General features: G+C 34.7%; 1 protein-coding gene and 1 non-coding gene across 2 annotated transcripts; both read left to right on the top strand.

Annotated features, from left to right (window-relative positions):
* The first annotated feature begins 3,584 nt into the window (after window positions 1-3,584).
* Window positions 3,585-18,159, top strand: LOC113767733 (pantothenate kinase 2). The gene is made up of 22 exons (XM_027311914.1): window positions 3,585-4,243; window positions 4,894-5,106; window positions 5,273-5,328; window positions 5,778-5,894; window positions 6,753-6,872; window positions 6,955-7,049; window positions 7,136-7,229; window positions 8,202-8,333; window positions 9,451-9,563; window positions 9,738-9,930; window positions 10,931-11,139; window positions 11,673-11,717; window positions 11,819-11,867; window positions 12,667-12,749; window positions 13,740-13,856; window positions 14,102-14,165; window positions 14,886-15,032; window positions 15,153-15,311; window positions 15,498-15,581; window positions 16,197-16,391; window positions 16,811-16,882; window positions 17,682-18,159. The coding sequence occupies exons 1-22, from the start codon at window positions 3,925-3,927 to the stop codon at window positions 17,769-17,771; spliced, it is 2,766 nt and encodes a 921-aa protein (XP_027167715.1). The 5' UTR covers window positions 3,585-3,924; the 3' UTR covers window positions 17,772-18,159.
* A 2,055-nt stretch (window positions 18,160-20,214) lies between these two features.
* On the top strand, window positions 20,215-20,286 carry TRNAP-UGG. Its single transcript has one exon. It is a non-coding gene; the product is annotated as a tRNA-Pro (tRNA).
* Window positions 20,287-24,991: the final 4,705 nt, after the last annotated feature.

A 24,991-nucleotide genomic window follows, 5' to 3' on the forward strand; every position in this document is an offset into this window, starting at 1 on the left:
TAAGTTTAAGTGATAAATTGGATTATCAAACATGATCTTAATTGAATATTAAAGTAAATAAAAGCAAGAAATAGAAAGGTGCAATATGAGTGTCATATTTGGCATCTAAGCAAAGAAATAAAAGGGTGAAGTATGGCTATCATATTTAGTTACAACAGTTGGAAATTCTGTTCCTTGTTATTTTTCATTCTTCTTTCTTCTTTTATTTATTTTTCTTTTTTTCTTCTTCTTTTTTTCTTTTCTTTTCTTTTTTTTTTTCTGATACTTGTTTATAATCCCCTTTTCTTTGATCCCCCAAGTCCCAACAACCCAACGCCCTTGGAAAGACCTCCATAACAACCTTTGCATTCTGGCCGCTTCTTATTTTTCCATGAACGAACGCCTTAATTCCTGCTCCATACTCCGCAGTAGGCAATTGCCTTTCCGTAAGTCTATTTCCACCATCTAAAAATGCCCACACGTTGGCTAATCCACTTTTTTCTTTTCTCTTTATTGCTACTTCTCTTTAATTGAGGCATTTCAGAGTTTCTTGTTTTTATCGGTGAGTGTAGGGGAAATGAAAGAAGAGGGAGATAAGTGCTAAAGGCTACTTGGTTATATCTCCATGTTACCTAAAACTAAAACTAACTTGAAGATAAAAATAGAGCAATCAAGCTATATTTAGAAGCTCACACTTGAGTAGATCTAATATTTAAAAACTCAATAGGCTAGATTGTACCACACTATTTCATCAAGTAGTGTGATATAATGAGTCGTTGGATTTTTGAAAACCGGATTTACCCAAATTTTGATCATGTTTAGAAATTCTCCTATCATTGATCAATGCCACCATGATACCGTGAAAAGTTGCTTTCCCAAATATAAGCTATATAGCCAATTAACATGGTCTAAAACATATGAATGCATATTTTTCTCCCATCATGTGACAGATTAGTGATTTATTTAGAATTTAAGGGATGATGATGATACTTTAATTTCTATTGCCGTTATACCATCTAGACATGGTTAGGGATCTAGTTTTAAAAACTGGCGATTCCAATTCTTCTGAAAGGTGGTTCTAAATTGGCATCCTTATAGGGACGATTACGGTTACAATTTTTGAACATCCAGTTCCGGTTTCTGTCCATTACGGTTCCAGTTTTTTTAGTTATGTTTAAACACATATTGTTATAAAATTGATTCTAAGAAAATATGGTGATGAGTGTAAAAAGAAAAAAAAAACTTTATTGTATTATCACGTGCAAGGAAAAAAATGATGTAAATTTTATGAAAAAATATCTCATTATTGATTAGATTAAATTGGTCTTGGATTTAGACTAATCATGAGAGTATATACCTACTAATGAAATGGGACAATGGATTGTTGAACTAGGATTAGAACTATTGGTTTTAGATACTGACTATTGATATTGAATTTTAAACTAGCCAAATAGGTAACAAATATTTTTTTAGACGGTACAGGTTGTAAATCATTGATTCCGATTGCAATTTAAAATTTTGGTGAACCTGAACATGAACCTTTAATCATGATTATGGTTTCGATTCTAGTTTCCCAAATTCAATTTCGATTCCAGTTCAACAAACTGCGGGACCGATTCTTATCCGATTCTAGTTCAAGTCTGAATCGCGGCAGCCCCTAGTACCATCTGTTAGTTTTACTAAATGACCAATGGAAAATAAAATTCCAAAGGGCCATCGTCAATCTTATTCGATCCTTCTTCCTTTGTGATGAATTCAACAATATCTAACTCGTCCACAATCACAACAACCTTTATTAACTAGCAATGCATCAAATTTAAATATGTGTTTGATAAAACTGAAATTTGAAGTATGAATATATTAAATTATTGAATTGTTAAGTTATAAAATCGTAACATTTGAGCATATTTTGCATTGGGTGATAAATAAATAGGTTATTACTTTTTTTTTGGAGTAAAATTTTTCTAAAAAATTAAGTGTCACTTAATTAATTAAGATGTTCTATTTTTAGTTATTAAACATGTCTGAATATGTAAATATCTGAATCCATTAAATTTAAGTACTGAATTGGATTATTAAATATGGCTTAAGTTACTTCTTTTTCCCATAAACCTCCCATTTTGATTGTTAATTGACAACCTTATTTCTCCCTAATTGTAATATCAATTCCAGCACGTGCATGTAATAATTTGTATGACAAATTTAGAATAGTATGCAATTAGAGAAATTTAGCTAATGGTGACTTACGAAATGGAAAGGGGGAGCTTCCAATGGGGATGATTGAGTGGATTTTGCCTTCAATTTACACCATCTAGGAGGAGAATCAGCACATGTTTGACAAGGTTGGCAGTTCAGGGGCAGGATGTTGGCCTTCCTCTCGCACCCCTTTCCTCTACTCCTCCTCCTATATGGTGTTAAATCTTTTCAAATCATATGCACTGCTAAGGATAAGGAAGGACTCTTAGAGTGCTCCCTAATGCTAGATTTAAGGTTCGAATTATGAATTTAACGTTGGAGGTGAAAATGGTACGAGAAGAGGTGAGAGGTTTAAAAAAAAAGAGAAAGTGAATCTTACTATCATGTTAATTTAAGTCATTAACAAACATCAAAAGAGACAAGTGTATTTATCAAAAAGTGGAGGAGGCATGTCTAATTATCATACCCCTAGCCAAGGTTTTCAAAATGATCATCATCTTTTGGTAATTATCCCAAAACATACTCTCTTTTAAAACACACGCCTCTCTCATAAATGGGCACACATATTTATGTGCTCTTTTATACTTTTAGTTTTCCCTTTTCTTTTTCTACCACTCAATGCAAATTAAAATGCTTGAGAAAAATAAGAGAATGCACATTAAAATTAAAAATATCAAAACAACGATGATGTTCATAGGACAAAAAAATAAAGGGAAATTTTGAAAAATAGGAATGGAAAGAATGTTTTTGTATTAGAGGAGTGTAACTTTTGTAAAATTTAAAAATGGATCGTGATACACTATTCATGAAATATAATAATAAATTTCTTGTTGATTGACTAAAATATTTTTGTCTAAGTATGTGCATATACAAATACTTGCATGTACTCATATGCACATTTAAGCATATACTTGTATGTTTTTGTATATATTAATTTCTTATTAAGGTGCATTTTTATAAACACTAGATTCATGTGTGTACACATAGTCATATATATATATGTGCACAGTCTCCTTCGCATATGTGCATAGCTGTCAATTGATATGTACACATTTTGATGTACGTTGATTAAAGTTTACAATTTTTGTTCATTAAAATACACATTGGTATTGAATAAATAAAAATGCACACTGCTATGTGGATAATTTAGTCATTTAACAATGAATTCATCAATTATTTTATTCTAACCAAAACCCATTCTCCTTATAAATAATAAATCTTCCCATTCCCATTTTTTTTTTCAAAATTTTCCAAAATTAAAATACAGCTGTATTTGCCTTCTTTTTCCATAAATGATAAAAATCCTTTACTCTTCAATATTCACCATAGAGGTTTAAAGAGGAAACAAGAGCCTTCTCTCTTTTTCCCTCTAATCCATTTCAACCACTGAAAACCACCATTTTCTTGAAGTCATTACTTACTACCAAAAAAATCTGATCTTTATCCCATTCCAGATAGAAGTACGTCAACCCTTTTCTTCCTCATCCAGTCTTAAGGTGAAAAAGGCTAAATTTAGATTGGTTTTGGTGGTCGATTTTGGTAGCTTCAAAGATTACAAGTACTGAACAGTGGGACTTGCTAGTTCATCCTACCAACCCATCGAAACAATTTTTAAATATTACCATTTATTTTGTCTGAATCCATAGCAAGGTCCCCACCGAAAAAAGGCCCTTTGACTAAAGAAGTTATAGGTGGATAGCAGCTTTGGGGGAGGTAGGAAGCAGTTAGAGAAGAAACTGGGAAAGAGTAATGGCTAATCTAACAGAAATCCAACAAACAATTGCAAAAAATGACTGCCTAAATGATAGTAATACTAGTTTTAACAATACCAAAAACAACAATAAGTCTGACAAGGATTTTGTAGAGAGAGAAGCACGAGAACAAAGAGAAGGAGGAGGGGAGCAAGATATGGCTCCGATAGGGGGAAACCCAATTCACAGATCTTCTTCTAGGCCACAGTTGGATGTCAGTGGTGCTGCAATTCAGGGGAATTTTGAGGAGAGGGACCCAACAATTCTTTTGCCTAATCAGTCTGATGATATATCCCATTTGGCTCTGGATATTGGAGGTCCATTTTTGAGCTTTATTGTTTGTTTGGACCAAGAATAGCACCTTTTATTATTTCTTTTTGTCTATTTTGGCATTGCTTTTTCTGTATTCTGTAAAGGGTTTTTGTTGGTGAAGTTTAGCTGTTTTAGTACCTGTTTCTTTGTTTTTTCTGATTCTCCTTTTGTTTCCTTCAAAATGGCGTTTTTGGTCTTTATTGTGTCACTAATGTGGTTTAATTGGTTAATTGTTGATTAATTGTAAAGTTTTATTTTTGTGAATTTCATGGGGTGGTGGAGATAGGATTTCTATTGCTGGTTGTCTCTGCCTCTGTTTAAATTATCCTGTTTGATTTCATTCTGCACTCTGAGTCTGCACCAGATGATGAATGCGGTTAAACCTTTATGACTGACTACTTCTACCAAGTTTGATGTTACTGTTGAAAAACTATGTGATAGAATTGTTTAAAACAGTTGTCTCTGCAATGCCATTGAAATGTTTACTCTTGTAGAACTCTTTTTGATTGATACTCTTATCACTGTTGTCTTCTTCTGTTAGTCATGACATGCTGTGTTGTTTAAGCCCATTTAGTTTGCAAGAAATGTTAAATGTGGTCATTGTTGTATTTGCTCTCTATGTTGAAGTTTGTTAATTTGAATTGTTTTGCTGCAGGATCTCTAATCAAGTTGGTTTATTTTTCAAGACATGAGGATCGTCCAGTCAATGACAGGATAAAGAAGACGATCAAGGAGAGATTAGGAATCTCTAATGGTAACAGAAGAAGTTACCCTGTCCTTGGGGGGCGACTCCATTTTGTGAAGTTTGAGACAAACAAGATTAACCAATGCTTGGACTTTATCTCATCCAAGCAACTTCATTGCGGAGGTACATTTTTCCCATGTTCAATTTGCAAATTTCTTATTTGCAACGATGGCGTCAATTCATATCGGTATTTGGACGTGTACGCTTCAGTTTTTCATCCCCTTATAACTAAGGATCTTGGTTATTTTTTTTTGCACATCTCTTCTCACCCTGTTTTCGAAATGGATAGGTATGGATGCTCACCTTTGGCATTCGGGAGTCTCAAATGAGAATGCAGTAATTAAGGTGAATTCATGTTCATTTTACTCCATCTGCGAATATATACAACTGACATATTGAAACATGTTCACTTTACTCCAGCTGCAAACGTATGCAACTAGCATACTGAAACATAGCAAGTGAACTTGAAATGATGAAACAGTGTAGATATCACCTTAAATCAAGTATATAATGCAGTGTCAAAATATTAGTTCCACCAATTATGCCATCTAGAGAATACAATAGCACATACACGCAAGTGATTTTGCTTTTCCTTCTGGTCTATTTTGCAGAGATTGGTATTTTGTTGTTTAGCTATCAATCAAATCATTTAGTTCAAAACTCAATGAAATTGTTAAGTTCAAAACTTGTTTACCTGATTAAATTACATCCTAAAGTTTGACCAGGTCATTAATGTTATGGTTAGCATGTACTAGAATGTGCTATATCAACTAACTAGTTGGATTGGTGAGAAGGCTACAGGTGGTGGGGCATACAAGTATGCTGATCTCTTTAAGGAAAGGCTTGGAGTCAGCATAGAGAAAGAAGACGAAATGAATTGTCTGGTGGCTGGTGCAAATTTTTTGCTTAAGGTGCGATCAGAACTCAGCAAGCTTTCATTGAGCCCTTGAGATGTTTATCCCTGAATAATGCACATACAGATAGTTAATTGTTGTAATAATATGCATGCAGAGCATTTCTTTTGGCTAGTAATTAGTGCCAGCTTAACTATTTTTAGACTAGTTTCTCATAGCATGAGACAGGAACCCAACTCTGCAGTAAATTGCAAGTGCACATTTTGGTCATGGACCATTGTCATCTTTACTGTTTTTAGCTTAATTGCTTCTGACAATATTAGTAAATTTTAAAAATTCTGGGTGTATACTTGTGCATTTTTTTTGTCCCTCCTTTTTGTAGAGCTAAAAGATTACTAATGCTCTTTTTTTAAGAATGTGGAGAGGGTAAATATGCTGTTTGTACTTCTATCTGTAGATACTCGAAAAAAGAGTACGAAGCTTTTCACATGCAATATTTTCTGGATGAGGATCCACCATTCATAGCCACCAATTTTATGTTCTGCAATTATCTGCACTTCGTGGAGCTTGATTACTAATTGTTAGGATGTAATCACGTTATTGCCAAAGGCATGCTATCTGCTCCTTATCTCTTAATTCTGTTTGTGTCTTCGGCCTAGGTATCTTCTGAGGATATAAACTCAAAGCATTATGATTGATGTGCTCCTTTTGCATGTGATAGCGTAACAAATAAAGTCTAAACAAAATAGTTTTCCAGTTTTACGTGAGACTCAACCAGGCTGTATGGATTTAGTCTCTTAACAATTTGGTGAGCTAAAATGGCAATAGTCTTGAAAAGAGAATGAAATAACTTATTCTGCCCTCTGTTTGTTGATTTCAATGATCATACCATGTAACTGGACTCGGTCTTGATAGGCAATTCGTCATGAAGCTTTCACTCATATGGAGGGTCACAAAGCATTTGTGCAGATAGACCAAAATGATCTGTTTCCTTATCTTCTTGTCAATGTTGGATCTGGTGTCAGTATAATAAAGGTATTATTCCTACTCTTCTTCACTTGATTTTGAGGTTGAATTTAGGGTCGAACAAGTATTAAACTTATAATATTGATTTCAGGTTGACGGTGATGGAAAGTTTCAGCGGGTTAGTGGAACGAATGTTGGTGGTGGTACCTACTGGGGATTGGGAAAACTGTTAACAAAATGCAATAGGTGATGATTGTCTCCAATATATATTGATTCGGTACCCAGCTTAACTTATACTTATTTTCTAATTATTAGTCTTAACTAATCTCCAGCTTTGATGAACTGCTTGAGCTGAGTCAAAGAGGTGATAATAGAACCATTGACATGCTTGTTGGGGACATTTATGGTGGAATGGATTATTCAAAGGTACAGTTTGTTTCAAAACCATGTTTAACTCCGCACATTACGATTCCATGCATGGGTTTTTGGCTGTCTAAAGAATAAATTGAGCGTATCTTTGGATGGTTAATGACATTCACACTCCAAAAAAAGCTTCTGGTGTTCCTTGGGTACTTAGTTTTGATTGAATGCATGAAACTATCCTTCTTGGGTACTAAATTAAGTATTGCAATTGTGGCCAGTCATTGAAGTTTGGTGATGGTGGTGGCTCTCTTTTAATATTCAATATGTAGTGCTTTAGATCAAAATTGAACCATATTCCTGAAACTTGCAATATTAAGGAGCATCTGAGTATGGGTAATCCACTATATTGAAGGATAAACTTAAAAAAAAAAAATTCAATTGTTCTTGATTATTGAGTTTTTTTGTTATAATTTTTTTCTTGTGAAAGTATTTGGAGTTAATTTAGTGTTTCTTTCTTTTCTTTAGAATTTGCAGTTAAGTAAAGATTAGAATATGTACTATGTACTGAGTTAGATTTTGTGAAGTTTGGCGATCTTCGTTTGGAGGGGGTAGTAATTTACACTGTAATTGGTGGCTATAGTTGGCGATATTTGAATGCATTGAGGCTAAATAAAAATCCTGGGGCTGGTTTAGGCTTTAAGCAACACTGAGAGATTACAATGAAAAAGAGATTATTAGGGATAGAAGGCTATGTTGAGTTGCCATCCATGAGGAAAGATGAGTGTAATTTGGCAAAGCAACGTCCATGAATTTGGGACATGAGCAAGCGGCAGATGAAACATGATGAGCGGCTGATGGCAAAGGGTAATTTTGGGAACTCAAGGAATGAAATACAATGTTCGGAATGCCAGCAAATAACATTGCCTTTTGAGAAATATGTCAATGCAGATATATAGTAACAGCTTTCTTGAATATGATCTCTTTTAAAATTTCTTTTATGTTAAGTTGACTGGTCTCTTATGTCTTATTTTGAAGATTGGTCTTTCAGCATCAACAATTGCTTCTAGTTTCGGGAAGGCAATTTCTGATAATAAGGATCTTGAAGACTACAGATCTGAAGATATTTCTTTGTCCCTCCTCCGAATGATTTCATATAACATTGGCCAGGTCAGTTCCAAGGCTGCAGGTTAAATTATACTTCAATAGTATACCTTCCCGTTAAGAATACTTTGCAAAGGTAGTTTTCTAAAATGTTTCTATTTTATTGGATTTTGAGTGGGAGCAGAAACTAATAGCATGCTGTACTGTGTAAACTAGTTTCAGGGAACTTAATTTTTACTTGTCTTCGTTCATCAAATAGGAATTGTTACTTCATCTTTACTAACAATCTTGTTTCTCAACTAGAGAGTTTGTAAATGAGGACAGAGAAATGTGCAATGTTGTTTGCACTTTCAGGAATAATGTTGAAGAAGGAAATAATTTCTCGCAACTTAAAGATTGATGAATCAACTCTTTCCACGTCACAAAACTATTATCTTGCTGCAAAATTGATATGCGGAGTAGTTTTTGTACACTAATTACATAGAACAAGTTCAGTGGTCGAAGCTTCAAGATATACAGAGCCTCAGGTTGTGAGGTTAGATGGATGCCCAAAAGGAAAGAAAGAGCTTGAGAGGCAGCAAATGAAAAATTGTGGACTTTGATTGACAGAGTGAAACAATTGAACTTTAGGAGTAGACAACCCTGTATTAGTGCTTTGTTTACCTTTATATGTATCATCATGTACTATGCTGCTTTGACAAGTCTATGACACTCCTGCAGTGTTTGATGACTGATGTTTTACCTACTCTTGCCGTTGAAACATCATTATATCCTCACTGCTTTATTGTGGTTGTAGTTTGTGTGTAGGATTCTGCCTTTAATTGTAAAAGATATTAAGTTCAGAAGCAACAACCTATTAGCAACTCTAGAAAATTGTAATATCATAGTGAGTCTTCTGACTCTGTAATTAATTCTTTACGTACTTTAATTGCTAATATGTCTTCTCCATTTATTATATGTAAAAGTCTGATGGAAAATGATCTTGGTTTTGAACACTTATAGCAGTTGGCTTATCTCGCCAAATACTTATTCACTTATAATTTGCTACTTACCTGCTTATTTTCTTTCTCTTGTGAAGTTCTTGCTTATTGTGACATGTCTCTCTTAAGCTCTGCCATCATATTCTTGGTCTTTACGAGTATAATTCTGGATGTCCATCTGACCCACAGTTTCTTTTCTGTAGATATCATATCTGAATGCATTGCGCTTTGGACTTAAAAGGATTTTTTTTGGTGGATTTTTCATAAGGGGCCATGCTTATACTATGGACACGATCTCATTTGCTGTGCAATTCTGGTAACTGAGGATATATGTAAACTGTCTAAAGAATATGATAACAAGTACTAATATTTTGTTTACTGTAAACCATGCAGTTCACGTTTATTCAGTTTGTTCTTCTTTTCAATGTTTGATTCTTGTTCATGTTATTTTTTAATACATTATTTCATTCCCTCCTGGTTTGGTTATTAGGTCGAAGGGAACATCACAAGCTATGTTTTTGCGACATGAAGGGTTTCTTGGAGCTTTAGGTGCATTTATGAGCTATGAAAAGCATGGTTTAGACGACCTGATGGTTCATCAGCTGGTAGAAAGGTTCCCGATGGGTGCACCATATATTGGAGGCAATGTTCATGGGCCACCCCTGGGAGATTTGAATGAGAAGGCAAGTGTTTGGTTGATGCCTAGGTTGAATATATAGCTACCTACTGATCCTATGTACTTTGGTTTCAGCTCATATTCAAGAGTGAGTTTGGCGTTGAATCATGTAATATACCATGTTTGATTGGTTTCCTGGCTTTTGTTTTCTGCAAATATAACAAATGTTTCAATTTCCTTCTTGTATTAGTTTGATATGATCTATATTCCAGAGAATTTATGTCTGGTTCTATTTTCATAAATGGGTTTCAAATGAGATACTTCAGTTTCCATGTGTTGGTGTTACTAGACTTGCACATACAAGTTGCATGAAAAGTGATCTTCTGATCAGAAATGGCCTACCTGCTGTGTTTGTCATCCTACTTTTTCCTTTCTCTTTTGTGATATTCTCATAATTATTCTCCTGCCATCTTTTCTGATAATCTTTTGAATGATCATGGCATAGAATATATCCCCTGTGGAGCTAGCTGGGACCATGTGTCATGGGAAAGATGCTGGAATCCAAATTTTTAATAAGCAGACAAGGTCTAAAATGTCCATTTAACTGCGTCATAGTCTGCCATGTTCTTTGTAATTGATCTCTCTTCACTTAGTGTAACAGGATGTCTAGTGTTTCTTGATGTTTCACTTTGGTTAGTAACCTGGAGTTAATGCCAACTATGAAAATTACTTTTGTGAATTAGTTCTTAAGGCAATACTGTAGACTTCAAGGTGTCTGTTTCTTGAGTTTCCATGTTATTACTGTCACTCCTTCCAGATTCCAGATTAGAGACCACAAATTTTTCCTTGTTCAGAAACCTTGATGGTTTTGGTAGCAAGCATGCATATGGGATTTTGTTTTATTCTCTTCTTGTAGTACCGTGTTTCTGCAGCAATATTATTTCTTATTTTTTCTTGAGCAAATGAAAACATGGGACTTGAAATTAATGTTTATGGTGTACTGTATCTACTGTGCCTGTGTTGGTTTTGTGGGCTATGTTAAAGAAAATATGTGAATTTTTTTGTAGATCTCTTGGATGGAAAAGTTCATTCTGAAGGGAACTGAAATTACAGCTCCTGTTCCAATGGCTCCCCCTGGAACTACCGGCCTTGGAGGCTTTGAAGTTCCATCATCCCGAGGGGGTATCTTGCGACCAGATGCAAGTAAATTAAATGTTGGCGTTCTCCACCTGGTGCCAACTTTGGAGGTATTTCCACTTTTGGCAGACCCGAAAATGTAAGCAGATTTTTCAAAATTTGTTGCTTTTGCTGCAAATTTTATTCGAGTTTAGTTCTAGACTCTGTTATGGGCTACTCAGTTTCTCAGGAAGTGAAATAGGACCTCCAGGTTCTAAAATCGTGTCGTATTATCTCACATTGTTGGTTTCTTTTTCTTTTACTTGCTTATTAATTTTGTAATTTGGTGGTTAATTTCAACTGACTTCTTTCCTTGAGAGGAGATATCTTTTTCTTGGAACTAGTTTGGACTCAACTCTCTATTTTCATGTCATGGTTTATTTATTGGCTAAGGTTTAGGAAAATACCAACTGTTACCTACTGGTAGTTTTGCAATGTGTTGTCCACAGCCGTCTCGGTAACAGTGTGCACATGATGTTTCCATAATTTTCATTTCCTTCGCCCCTCTGCCCAACCTTCTCAACTCATTGTTTCTTAGGAATCGATTGAACTAGTATAAGCATGTGTGACTTATTTGTAAAGGTTAGTTACTGTAGTAGTATCTTTAATAGCTAATGTTGTGCATATTTGCAGGTATGAGCCAAACACAATAGATCTCTCAGACCCTGGTGAACTAGAGTGAGCTCACACCATCAGCATGCTTAATTGAAAAGGCTATGCTCTATAAGTCTTTCTAGGATTTTGGAGTCTTCACTATTCAATTATGTGTTTTCCTGTAGGTACTGGTTCACTGTGCTGTCAGGGCATTTGCCAGACCTTGTTGACAAGGTGAACAACCTACATTTTTGTTCTATTGTCTTCCTTCCCCCATATTAAAGCTGCTTCTTGTGATAAATGAAAAGAAAATGAATACTCATCTGAGAACAGATTCATCTTTAAACATGTTGAATTAGTATTTAATATAATTGTTTGATATTCAACCTTAACAGGCCAACAGCAAGTTTTCTTTTTACTTTTACTATTGGTATATAAGAAAGTGAATGGAACATATATTAGCCTGGGCACTTGTTGATTTAGTAGGCCACGGGAGAGCAAGTAATTCTCTCTGGAATTTAAACATTTGAAGGACACAATAATATGTCTCTTCAGTTTTCAGAACTTTCTGTCCTATTAGAAGCTATAAATATATTTATTGGTCAGTGGTATCATTCCCATAAGCAACAATTCTTTGGTGCCCCTGTCAATGGTGCCTAATTTTGTTTGCCCTGGTAAGGAGTAATTGATGCAAATTACATAGTATAATCTGCCAATGACATTCTTGGGGAGCTTTTGGGCTCAAAAAGAAATGAGAACGGGAAGTAATCTTGGCCATAAGAGATGGACTCAGAAAGATCAATTTTTGAGTTTCAGTTCTTTTTCTGTCTCTCTCTCTCCCCATACCTCTTTAGGTTTTGTGTATGCCTTACTTTCAGTTGGAATTTCTTAAAAGGAAAATTAAAGAGTTGGTTGCATGAGATTGAAATTTGTTTCTTTTTTTGCCTAGTATTGTCATACTTTGTTTGTAATTACCAACAACTGAAGCCCTTGTTAGCAAAATCAACCTGTAATCTTGATGTGGAATTCACAGGCAGTGGCAAGTGAAGGTGGTACAGATGATGCTAAAAGAAGGGGTGATGCATTTGCTCGCGCATTTTCTGCTCATTTAGCAAGGTACTTTCATATTTCCATGTACTTTGAATGTTCATTGCTTCATTCTCTTGTAAATTAGATCCTAGATGAGAGGTTTGGGTAACAATATTGGCAACTTGTTTTTGTTCTACTATAATTGCATTGGTAGAAGAACTTTCAGTTGGTCGCATGTTCTTTGGTTCAAGAGTGGAATGAGCCCATCCAGCACGTTGGTCGTCTGAATACTACTGCTAGTTACTAAACTGCTTACACTCGTGTTGATACTAAAGACTCCCTGCATCCTTAACACCATCTCTCTCTCTCTCTCTCTCTCTCTCTCTCTCTCTCTCTCTCTCTCTCTCTCTCTCTCTCTCTCTCTCTCTCATGCACGATGTTAGTAGTGTTTTTGGTTCAGTATCGACATGTGCATATACAGTAGTAGACAGATCTTATTTATTTAATCCCTCATCTACAAGTTTCTGTCTGTTTTCTTTATATGTTACTTTTTGGCTCTTTATGTTCTTCAAGAACTGGTGCTTGTTGTACTAACCATTTTTCTCTGTGTATACTCATGCAAACTGATTTCTATTCTATGGTTTAATTAAGGTGGCTATGGAGAATTCTGCCGTAAGGAATGTAGTTAAAAAAAAAATTGGGATGAAGTCAAGCTGTTGCAAAGTCTTTATTTAGTTTCCATAGTTTTGACCTCCCAAAACTTTAACTACCAAATTATTGACGAAGTAGAAGAGTCCCCTTTTGGTGTAATGCCCCTTTTTGTTATCCCCAGGATGTCCTTACTACTCTTATGAACTTCACATTCCTACCTTTCTCAAGCTCCACCTTATCCAGTATTCCTTTCCACAGCGCCTATATGTCAAATTTTATATTTCAGGAACGTAATGTTTTTTACTTTTGCATTTTATTTTGGCATCCGTATTGTGCTACTTATTTTACAGTGTCTACATGTCGGGCATGCAACTTTTTCTAGTACTGGACTGTTGTAACCATCATCATTTGGATTGTTTTTTTTAGGTTGATGGAGGAGCCTGCTGCTTATGGAAAATTGGGGCTTGCAAACCTTTTAGAATTAAGGGAAGAGTGCTTGAGAGAATTTCATTTTTTTGATGCCTACAGGAGCATAAAACAGAGGTGGGCTTTTGCTGAAATATATTGATTTGAACTTGAGCCACGCTCATTGTGTCACTTTACCAGTACACAATCTTCATACCTTCTACATAATCCTTCTAATAAAACTTAAGGAATTTAGCTGTTACTCTTTAATTCATTTATTCGGCTACACTCGGTGCTTAAGTCCTGCCTCATTAGCTGTCCTACAAGCTTGGTTATTTTGCCTGTGCAATCTCTCCTGTCAACTCCCATTTTTGTACTTGCAGGGAGAATGAAGCGTCACTTGCTGTTTTACCTGATCTGCTTATGGAGATTGATAGTATGGATGAGGTATCTTTTATTTAATGAAATTGCTGTTTTCGCTACTCAGTGTTTTGGGGTTTGAATAACTATACTACAAATTTCTTTTCCTGTTTCTGGAATTGTGTATTTCAAGACAATGACGGAAAAGAAAATAAGGATCTTTGGAGGGATAAGAAATTAATAGCTCATATTGTCCTTTAAAACTATATTTTGATTTGAGTATTTAAGTTTCTACCATTTCAAATGGTTCAGCTGTTAGATAAGTTTGTTTTTCAAACCAATGGCACAGCCAAGGTTTTAGAATATTTTTGCTGGTGATATACAAGATTATGCATTATGCACTAGATGGAAGCTTTATATGTACATTAGGGGTGGTGAAATTTAACTTTGGAAGGATATCACCAGAATTGTTCATTTTCTGTTATGGGAAAGAGAACATAATCGTAACATCCATATCTTTTGCCACCAACACTAGATCCGCCCATGCCTTTAACCTATTTTTTAAGTTTGGCAAATCATAATGATTCAAAATCTATTTGACATCTATTATGAGACTTGCTTTTGCTTAGTGCATCCAAAGGTGTAGCTGAACAATGAGGACTGTAATTTTATGTACCATTTGCACATTAGTTACATTAGTTTCTGTTGACTAGCGCCAAATTTTTGGATAAAGCTGTCAAAAATTTACTATCTTGAAACATCCCTCTAATCTTTTCTCCAATTTCCTCATTTTCTTTTTTCTTGCAGGAAACAAGACTGCTTAAACTTGTTGAAGGTGTCCTAGCTGCAAACATCTTTGACTGGGGCTCTCGTGCTTGTGTTGATCTTTATCACAAAGGAACTATCATCGAAATATACAGAATGAGCCGCAACAAGATGCAAAGACCTTGGCGGGCAAGTATTATGAAAACTTTCTTACAGAAACTACTCAAAATAGATATTGAAGACATTCAATAATCTATTTTAGAAAGGAAATTTGCTGTATTATGAGATTTCAACTCACTGGCTTTCCAGGTTGACAATTTTGATGCTTTCAAAGAGAGAATGCTAGGCTTTGGAGACAAAAAGCCTTACCAACATAAAAGAGCTTTGCTCTTTGTAGACAATTCAGGTGCTGATATCATTCTTGGAATGCTTCCCCTAGCAAGGGAGCTTCTCCGTCGTGGAACTGAAGTAAGTTTTTTTTAGGTGTTGGAGGTATTTTTCAAATATGTTAGTTTACCTGTAGATTTCAAGAAGCCTTATCCTGGTCGTTTGCATGGTAGTTGTGGCTTGGAAATTGCTTTTCTTTACCATGTTGAGAAAATCGCCTGTTTTCATTTTTATGTTATGGATTAGTTAATGAGAACATTTTTGCAGGTTGTGCTGGTAGCAAATTCCCTTCCAGCATTGAATGATGTTACTGCAATGGAATTACCAGATATTGTTGCCGAGGCTGCTAAGGTATGTATTGTGCTTAAGAACCTCTAATTGTTTATCAGGAAGTATTCTCTCGCTTCAAAAGGTTTCTGAATTTATTCAGCAACTCATTTACCTCTTGCTGCTACAAAAACAAGTGCTTCCACTTATTTCGGACTACTGACTAACTGAAATTTCCGTATGGAGACCTATTACGGAAAATGGAACTATTCTTTACTTGTTGGACTTCTGGACCTAAATTTCTTGTTGAATGATGTATTCTCTTTCTTTGTATTCCAAAGTGGTGGTGGACTTTTTTAACTGCAGAATAGGTGTCAGAAAGAAAAAAGGTATTGTAGATAATTATTGGATTCTAGAATCAATATATTCTCTATTTGCACACTCATTTCTAGAACCCTCTCTCTTTCTCTCGAATGAACTTTTAGTTTAAGGCATTTCGCTTTGAGCTATAATTGGGTAGTGGTTGGTCTGATTAAATATGTCTTGATTTGTTCCTAGTACGTTCATTTTGATCTATCAATTTTTCTCTGCTTCATGTTGCCTCTCCCATCTGTTGATCAAGCTTTTTCTAGGATTTTCTTCCTTTTACATACCCTTTCTCTTCTGAAAATTTTCTGATGGTTGACAATTTTCTTACAGCATTGTGACATTCTCCGGAGGGCTGCTGAAGCAGGTGGCCTACTTGTGGATGCTATGATCAATATTCAAGATGGTTCCATAGATAGTTCATCTTCTGTTCCTTTGATGGTGGTTGAGAATGGATGTGGAAGCCCATGCATCGACTTGAGACAAGTTAGCTCAGAGTTGGCTGCTGCAGCCAAAGAGGCTGATTTGGTATGATGTTTCCCCAACTTTGTGTTCTTTTTAATTCGACCATGTTATCATCTTGGAAGAAACAGGCAAAAGAGGAAAGTACGATTTAGAACCTTTGTGTGTTTGTTTAAATAGTACACCATTTTATTGAGTGGGGTGTGGGGGCTGATGGGTTGGAAAGTTGTTCATGACCTAAACAATTTCAGCCAATGGAAAATCAAAACTTTTGAATTTTCATATCAGCTCTAGAATACTTAATAGTCTTAAGGACTACCCCTAGCCCAGGTCTAGTTCTGCCTTTGTTTTCTATGACTCTTTCTTAATTTGTCTGCCTATTTCTTTGTTGAACTTGGGGCAACTGAGCAATTCTTTGGAAACATGTATTTAGTAAAGGTTAAATGTAATGCTTTCATCAATTCTTTAAGCTTGTTTTCCTGCAGGTAATCTTGGAGGGCATGGGACGATCGTTACATACAAATTTCAATGCAAAGTTCAGATGTGATGCTCTTAAGGTAGGATTGTTCTATTCCACAATATTCTTGTGACACATAAAAAATATTGCTCATTTTAGACTTGACTTGCTAATAGTGAATTGATGATTGCAAAATAATTGTGCTCCTCTGAATTAAGCAATAGCATTCATGCACTCAACTAGTAGTTCATGGAGATCTTGTTCTACTTGACCTATTGAGGATGCTTTCTATCTGAAGGACAGTAATGGTAAAAAGCAGCTTTCTCAATTATATACTTAATGCAACATCTGATGCCCTCTCCAGTGGTATCATGATGCCTCTGTTAACTTCATTTTGTGTCACTTAACTCCTTCTTGGACAAAAATGTTAAAGAGTTTCAAATTTGATTTTTTCTCATTTTTTTTCCTTTTTCATTTCATATATTGTCTTTCCTTCCTCCAGAAATCTCTCACCTTTCACCCTTCATTTTTCTCCCACTACTCGTTTGGTTCTGCTTTTATGTCCTCATCTCTTCCCCAGGCTCCAAGTGATGTAAATAGTTTTCACACACGACATTGAATGGATTCTACCCTTTAATCATTGAACTTTTTATCTGTTGCTCTCATGTACATTGCTTATATGTATATACAACTACAAAACAAGTACATCTTTGATATGGTTGTTTAAATACTGAATAGATTTCATGTTTCAAGAAATAATCGTTAGCTTGTCAGTTTTGTCCTAAAAGGTAACGATAGTAATAACGACGTGCCTATATTGACATTGGGCAAATACCAGAGGCAGATTGGGGTTTACTAAACTGAACTTGTCATCTAATGACTTCAATTTCATGTTGCAGCTTGCCATGGTGAAGAATCAACGGTTGGCCGAAAAGTTAATCAAAGGGAGCATATACGACTGTGTCTGCAGATTTGAACCAGCTAGTTGAAAGCTACACTGATGCATCTTACCAGTGGAAAAGAGAACTCCTCTGAGTGCAGCATCTTGGATTTGATTCCATATCTTCAAACTGGGGATTGGGATTTGTTGATGAAATACCTATAGAGCAACCAAAAGTGCCTTAGGAAGTGAATTAATGTTCTGAGTTTTGGGCATCCATACTAGTGCCTCAAAACCTGTACAGCTTGGAAATGTAGAGCAGAAGTATTCATCAAATGACAAGGACTTGATGTGATAATTAAATAGATAACATTTCTTAAATCAAGTCAGGAGATTCTATGCTTGTTTCTCCCTTGACATGATAAGTCATGCAACATTCTTGTAAGAAAGTTGATGCGGCCAATCTTAATATCCTTTTAAAAGGACTTTTCTTGCGAGTGCCGATTGGGTACTAGTTAGTACATCGAATGCCCCGTTTGGAACCTGAGTGTTTTAGAAGTTTGTCTAAAATTTTACTGTTCTACACTGTAGAAGTTTTTGGAAAAATTTTTTAAGATGAAAAACTTTTTTTTCCTATTCTTTTTTTTCTTTCTTTTTCTCTTTCTCTTTGTTTTTCTTTCTTTCCTTTTTCTTTTCTTTCCTCTCTTCTTCTTCTTCCTTCCCCTGTAGTACACGGACTGCACACACTGAAAATGCCTAGACCCACCTTCCCATTACCCCCTCTCCACCTCAGGAAACTCCTTCGCTCCTTTCTTCATCAGTAATTGTCACCAAGCAACAGACTCCTAACCATCTCCTCCTCTCCCAATCTCCACCACCGCTCCACCACCCATTTTCCCACCCCCATTACCATCACCGGCGCCGCCATTGCCAGCCACTTTCTCTTGCACCACCCTTTTCCTTGAGACGCTTCTGCGCCACCTCCTCCTCCCCTCCCGATGATGATTTATAAGCAACAGAGAAGGACCCTTTTGCAGAGAAGGACCTCTGCCTTGTTCAAAATTTTTTTTTTTCTTTTTCTCTTCCCCTCTTCTCCCTCTCTGCTCCCCTCTCCCTCTCTACTCCCCTTCACCCTCCCCATCTTCCTCCCGAAGCCAGAGAACCAGCGGTGGGGAGTGCACAAAATTTTTTTTTTTTGCTGTTTCTCTCCCCCTCTCCTCCTCTTTCCTACTCTCCTCCCCTTCCCTCTCCCTCTTTGCCCAATCCGGTCGCGTGACCAGATCGCAGCTGGGGGAAGGGGGAGGGTGGCCAGGGAGGGGAGGGGGAGAAGAGGGGGAGAGGGGAAGGGAAAGGGAGAGGGAGAAAGGAAGGGGAAAAAAAAAAGGAAGGCCGGCGGTGGTGGCCGGCGGCGGAGGTGGTGGTCGGCAGCGGAAGTGGTAGCCGGCGATGAGTTGTGGTGGATGGGGTGGGGGAGAAAGAAGAAGAAAAGAGGAAATTTTTTGTGTATTAGTTTTGAAGTGTGTAGGTTAAAAAATTTGATAAATTTTTTTGGATTCCTGTAACTAAAGTTGTTAAAAAATTAGTAGCTAAAAAACTTGGTAAAAAACCAAGATTCCAAACAGGCCCTTTTTTTTATCTAAATGTACGAACCTACATCTAATGCTCTGCTGCAGTGAGACACTATTCATATTTTGATTAGTGCAATTTCAAGTGTTTTTGAGATGTTTGATCGTTTGCTTCTACTTAAGGCATTTCAATGTGCTTTTTAAAGCTCAAGGAAATCAGCTAGCAGGAGAAATCCTATTTTAGCAATAGAGCAGAAATTCCGAAAAACAAAAAAAGGGGTTTAGAGAGGTCCAAGATACTTTTCTAATACTTTGGATAATCTATAATTCATCAAAGATGGGTTTTGATTTTCTGGACCTGTAAGTTGCATGTTTTATCAGATCATATATAGAGTAAACTAATTGTTAGTGTAAATTCTTTTCTGCAGTTGCAAGTTTGGACTCCAGATTTCCGTCAGGAATATTTTAAGTAGATAATGTACTCCCTCCGTCCCATTGAAACTGTCATGCTTTTCATTTTGGTCTGTCCCAAAATGTTTGTCACATACCTAAAATGGCAAATGAATTTTTCTCCTTCTTCTAATTTTACCCTTCTGACACTACCTTTAAATATGTGGGTCCAGCATAAATTATCAAAAGAACAAGACACGCTTTGAAGTGCGTGGCTGATGCTAGCCAATGTTTACTAGCGCGTGCAGTGCAAAATAAGCAAAAAGTTAGTGTAGCTTTAATAATGTAGTGGGCCCAAAGTGTTGACTAGTTTGCATAAACCATTTGAATAACTTCATCCGCACCACTTTAGTCAAAATTTGGACAGCTTGGCGGGGATAATTTAGGAATTACAGACAGCTATCTTTTATTCTTGTCTACTATTGAAAAATATTCCACTTCCTGAAAAGTGACAAACTTTTCGGGACGGAGGGAGTATAAATTTGATTACCTTTTAAAAATTATTTATAAAATTTTGAGAACCTCTGAGTGCAAGTTGGGCATTTAGTCTAGTGGTATGATTCTCGCTTTGGGTGCGAGAGGTCCCGAGTTCGATTCTCGGAATGCCCCTTTGGATAATTCACACTACTCCTGTCCACGCAAACAAGAGCGAAACCTTTTATCTTCATCTTATTGTTCCATTTTTCCCCTTTTCTAATCGGAATCCTCTTTCTTTTTTTGAATTGATACGCTATAGAGTATGGAGTGCAGTAGCCATTACAAAAAAAGCAAGACCTTTCGTTTTACTTTTTTTTTCCCTTTTATTTGAAATCCCTTTTTCCCCCCTTAATTAGAAGCCAAACAGGTTATGTACGTATTGCCTTCTTCCTTTTTCAAATTAGAAACTATAAATCTTAGCAACTTATAAATGGCCAAGGGGATAGTTTCACAAACCTCTCCTGAGATATATGACAATTGTAGGAAACTACCCTCTAATTTTAAATATTCCAATTACACCCCCTCTTTACAGGTTTTGAATAGCACAAAAATCCAATTTGATGATGCATGCCAAATATAACCTATAAATATTCTAAAATGACCTCTATAAACTATGTAAACAAACTAAGAATGGCATGAGAAAAAACTTCGTATAATCTTGTTTTTAAAGAAGAGTTACAATAGGCTTCTCTACAATATCAAGCATATTCAGCACAAACAATATTTTCAAGCAATTGGTTACCTTTCGTAATTGAATAAACAAACAAACAATTATATTAAAAAATCATCATATTTACTAACAAATAGAAACTAAATTTTCTAGGATGGAGGGGGCATTTTTCTATTAAATTTTCAACTTTTAAAGTCTACCTTGCTTTTGATTTGTCATAATTTGGAACCAAAATCTCAACATTTGGTGTTGTTGGAAGGAAAAAGTTGAGAGAGAATGAGAAAAAGGTAGTGGTTTTGGAGCCTAATCGTACAGTTGTATTACAATGACACTTTATTTATGAAAAACGAGTACAGACTTGACTAAGGGATTTTGAGATTTTAGGTTGACCAAGTTAAATATGGAAAAGGGAATAAAGAAACTTAAAACAAGAAAGTGTGAGTGCCTTCTCTTTTACTTTTTCTTTTGTATTTTTGTATTTAAGCATAGAATAATTTTAAGAGTATGGTAGTCATTTAAACTACCAAGGGAAGTAACATAATTTTTGAAATAAGAAAGGAATTACTTGCATTTGTCATAAACCGTAGGGGAGGTTTGTGAAATTATCTTGCAACCTAGAGAAGCCATAGAAGTTAGCTTCTTATAAATGAAAGAGAGAGCGGATAGAAGAAATTCAAAAAGAATTTTTTTTTTTTTAATGAGGAAGCCATAAAAGTTAGCTACTAATATCTTTTTTTCCTATTCCAAATGGGAAGTTATAAAAGTTAACTACATATTAGCTACTTCTAAACAACGGAGAGATAATACCTGAAAGAAATTCAAGAAATTGTATTTTCTCTCCTAATTGGATATTATAAAAGTTAACTACTCATATACCACATTTTCTTTTTTAATAAATATTAGTTACTAACAAACAATATCTTTTCTTTTTCTAATAAAAGTAAGCTACTTACAAACAATGGAAAGACAATGGAGAAGAAATTCAAGTAATTGTTCATACTATGATTTAATGTAATATGAAAAAGAGTTTATATCATAACTCAATCTAATGTGGACAAAAGAGAGTAACTTGTAATTTTCATCCTATACTCACTTAATTCCTCGTGATGGAGAAACATCAAAACTAAAACCACTCCTTATATTTGCAGTTTATTATAGTAATATTATTGAGAGTAAAGTAAATTAACCATTTGGAATGAGTTTTTCTCGTATAACCAGATTAGATTCGGAATGAGGAGACAATACTTTGTAAATTATTTTACTTATTTGTGCAATTCATTTCTCTAATATTTTAATAAAGAATGCTAATGTGGTTATCATTTTTCATTTCTACTAGATTACTGGAGGCCTCAGGCATTGCTTGAAAATGCCCTGAGTTTGGTTTGGTTTGTTTGGTTACTATTCATTATAAATGAAGTTTTTAATATACATGATGGTACGTATTTTCAAAAATAAACTTTTGGATGAAGAAACCGATAAATTGTAATTTGTTAAAAAATGTTTTTAGTATAACTATTGGATTTTGTATTTTGGAGGACCTCACTTTAATTTTACTAGAGTTGATTCTAACATTAGAGAGATTGCCATAGTTTTGTTTTGATCCTAAGCTATAAGTAAGATGAAGATGCAGCAAAACTATATAGATAGTTTGGTTTTATAAATATTTAAGTGTTATTGCTTATCATAATATTCCTCAATAGGAGGTAGATATAACCAGTGACAGACGCAAAATTTTGACTTAGGAGAATCTTGAGGAATATTATGATATATCATAACACTAAAACATTTATGGCAAGGGATTAAAACAATAGGTGAATAGACATTCAGAAAATGATAAAAGATCTTAACAAATAAAGTACACAAATTTACAATGAAAATTCAATAGATGATAATTAACAAATAAATATTTTTAATAATAAAAGACACCATATAAAATAAAATATAAAATTAGACTTTCCACTATTTCATATCAGTACGAGGCTTATGAAATTGTGCTCATTGCTCTTTCACTTGATCAAATATATCTAATATTGAATCAACATCAATTTGTTGAACTATTCCTCTCTCAATATATGTGATCAATAAATGGGCAAGAAAATCAAATTTGGGAGGTATCCTTATTTTGTTGTTTTATAACTTGAAATATTTCATAAGTTTGACTATGAAAGATAAAATTAACTCACAGGCGGCCAAAATCATACAAAAATTAACTAAATTCTATAAATCATATTAAGGCTATGCAAATTAGTACTAAATTTTTAAGATACAAATTAAAAGTAAGAATAATTGATAAATTAATTATCAAAAACTTCTAAATGACAAACTTAGAATAAATATAAATGTACAAAAAATTAATGATTATGAATCAAAATATATTTAAAGGAATTGTAAAGGGGAAAAAATTAGACTTACCTTTAAGGAAAAGTGGATGTTTGAGATTAGTTGAAGGAAATTGGGAAAAATCAAAATGTTGATGCATGGTTGATCAAGAAATTTGTTGGCTTCAGAAGTTGGCTTCTAACTCATAAATAATGCATGGTTGTTCTCTTTTTTTGTTTTTTATTTCACATAGATGATGTATAAATAGAATTTTTGCCGTTGTTGAATTTTCTCTAATATTTTCATTTGTATCCTATTTGTATAAAGTTTTCCTAACATTAATTGATATAAAGAAACTACCTTAACAAAGAAACTAAAATTTTGTTACCTTACATTATAAGGAAACTAGAGTTTGTTTATTGTGAGACACTTTTTAATCTAAGGAAACTAGAATTATTTTATTTTAGAACATTCTTTTTAAGGAGAAATTAAAGGAAATTAACACTTTTTAATCTAAGGAAACTATAGCTCTTTTTATTCTAGGACACTCTTTGTAAGGAGAAACTAAAGGATATTAACAACCTAACTAATGATAAATATGTTTTTTTTGGGGGGGGGGGGGGGGGTGAGGGAGGGCAAATTGATAAAGTTCTAGTTTAAAACTAAAACTTTAAATGTAATTTTTTGGAAAGTTTGGGGGTCGGCTACCTCTACCCATCCAACCTTATATCTATCATTGGATTAATATAATTATAGTAGATGTTAGCGAAGTGGCATAGACCGAGGAATGAATGGGAATTGCCGGTAGGATGCAATGGGCACTAGCTGTGGGTTCTAGTTTCCAAGCACGTCCTTCCAAAAGAAAGGCTCCCGGGCGAGGTGCATTTCCTAATCATAAAATCAACTTCCAAAGTAGTCTAAGATAGGGAAATGAAAAAGATGTGCTTGTTTTGTTTGAATGGTGAACTAAAAACCTAGAGTTCATTTGTTTCATGTATTAACTTAGCAGCAAAAAAATTTTGTATACCTTGTTCATGGGTTTGAAGAGTTTTGATAGCATGCATTGTATTTGTACCATTAGTGATTGTTTAGGTACAACACAGTAGAATAACAATTAGCTAAATTTGACATGATAAACTATCTAAAACATGTAAATGCATATATCGTAGCATCTCCCTCATGTTGCTTACACGAATTGAAAGGAAAGTAATAGTGAAGTTAAAATATATCTTAGAGGACATGATACATATATTTTATGTAATTTAACTTTCACAGGAATGTCATATATAAAGAAAACATTGAATTCTAAAGTTAACTGTACGAAGAGAAACACTTGATGAAGTCAATACTTGACTTGAACTATTTTTTAAAAATAATTTGGAGATCTCACAATTGTTTTTTGGTTTGTAACAACTATAATGATTCTTTAGGGAAAGGAAAGAAAGGTATCAACTAGCAGTATCAAATATGAAATTTTTTTTCATTAATGGTTAGAATTTGGTCTTTCATAGTTATGTAAAGATTTGAGAAAATAATAAATAGTAGGGTTAATCACATTTTATCCCCTTAAAGAATATCTCATTTCTCAGTTTACCCCTAACCTTTAATTTTGCTCACTTAACCCCCTTTAGGACAAAATTGCCCTTGCATTATTTTGACTTTTCATTTACCTTGTTTTCCTTTCTTTTATTTCTTTTTCTCTTTCTTCTTTATTTAATTCTTCCTCTTTCCCACAAAAATCTTCACCTTAATGATTGAAATTCAAAAAGAGGAATTGCAGAGATCTATCTTCTCCTTAAATGATTAAAAAAATATTCAAATCACTTTCCTAAAATACAATTTTTTTAG

This window comes from Coffea eugenioides, chromosome 4, assembly GCF_003713205.1.
Source record: "Coffea eugenioides isolate CCC68of chromosome 4, Ceug_1.0, whole genome shotgun sequence".
NCBI lineage: Eukaryota > Viridiplantae > Streptophyta > Magnoliopsida > Gentianales > Rubiaceae > Coffea > Coffea eugenioides.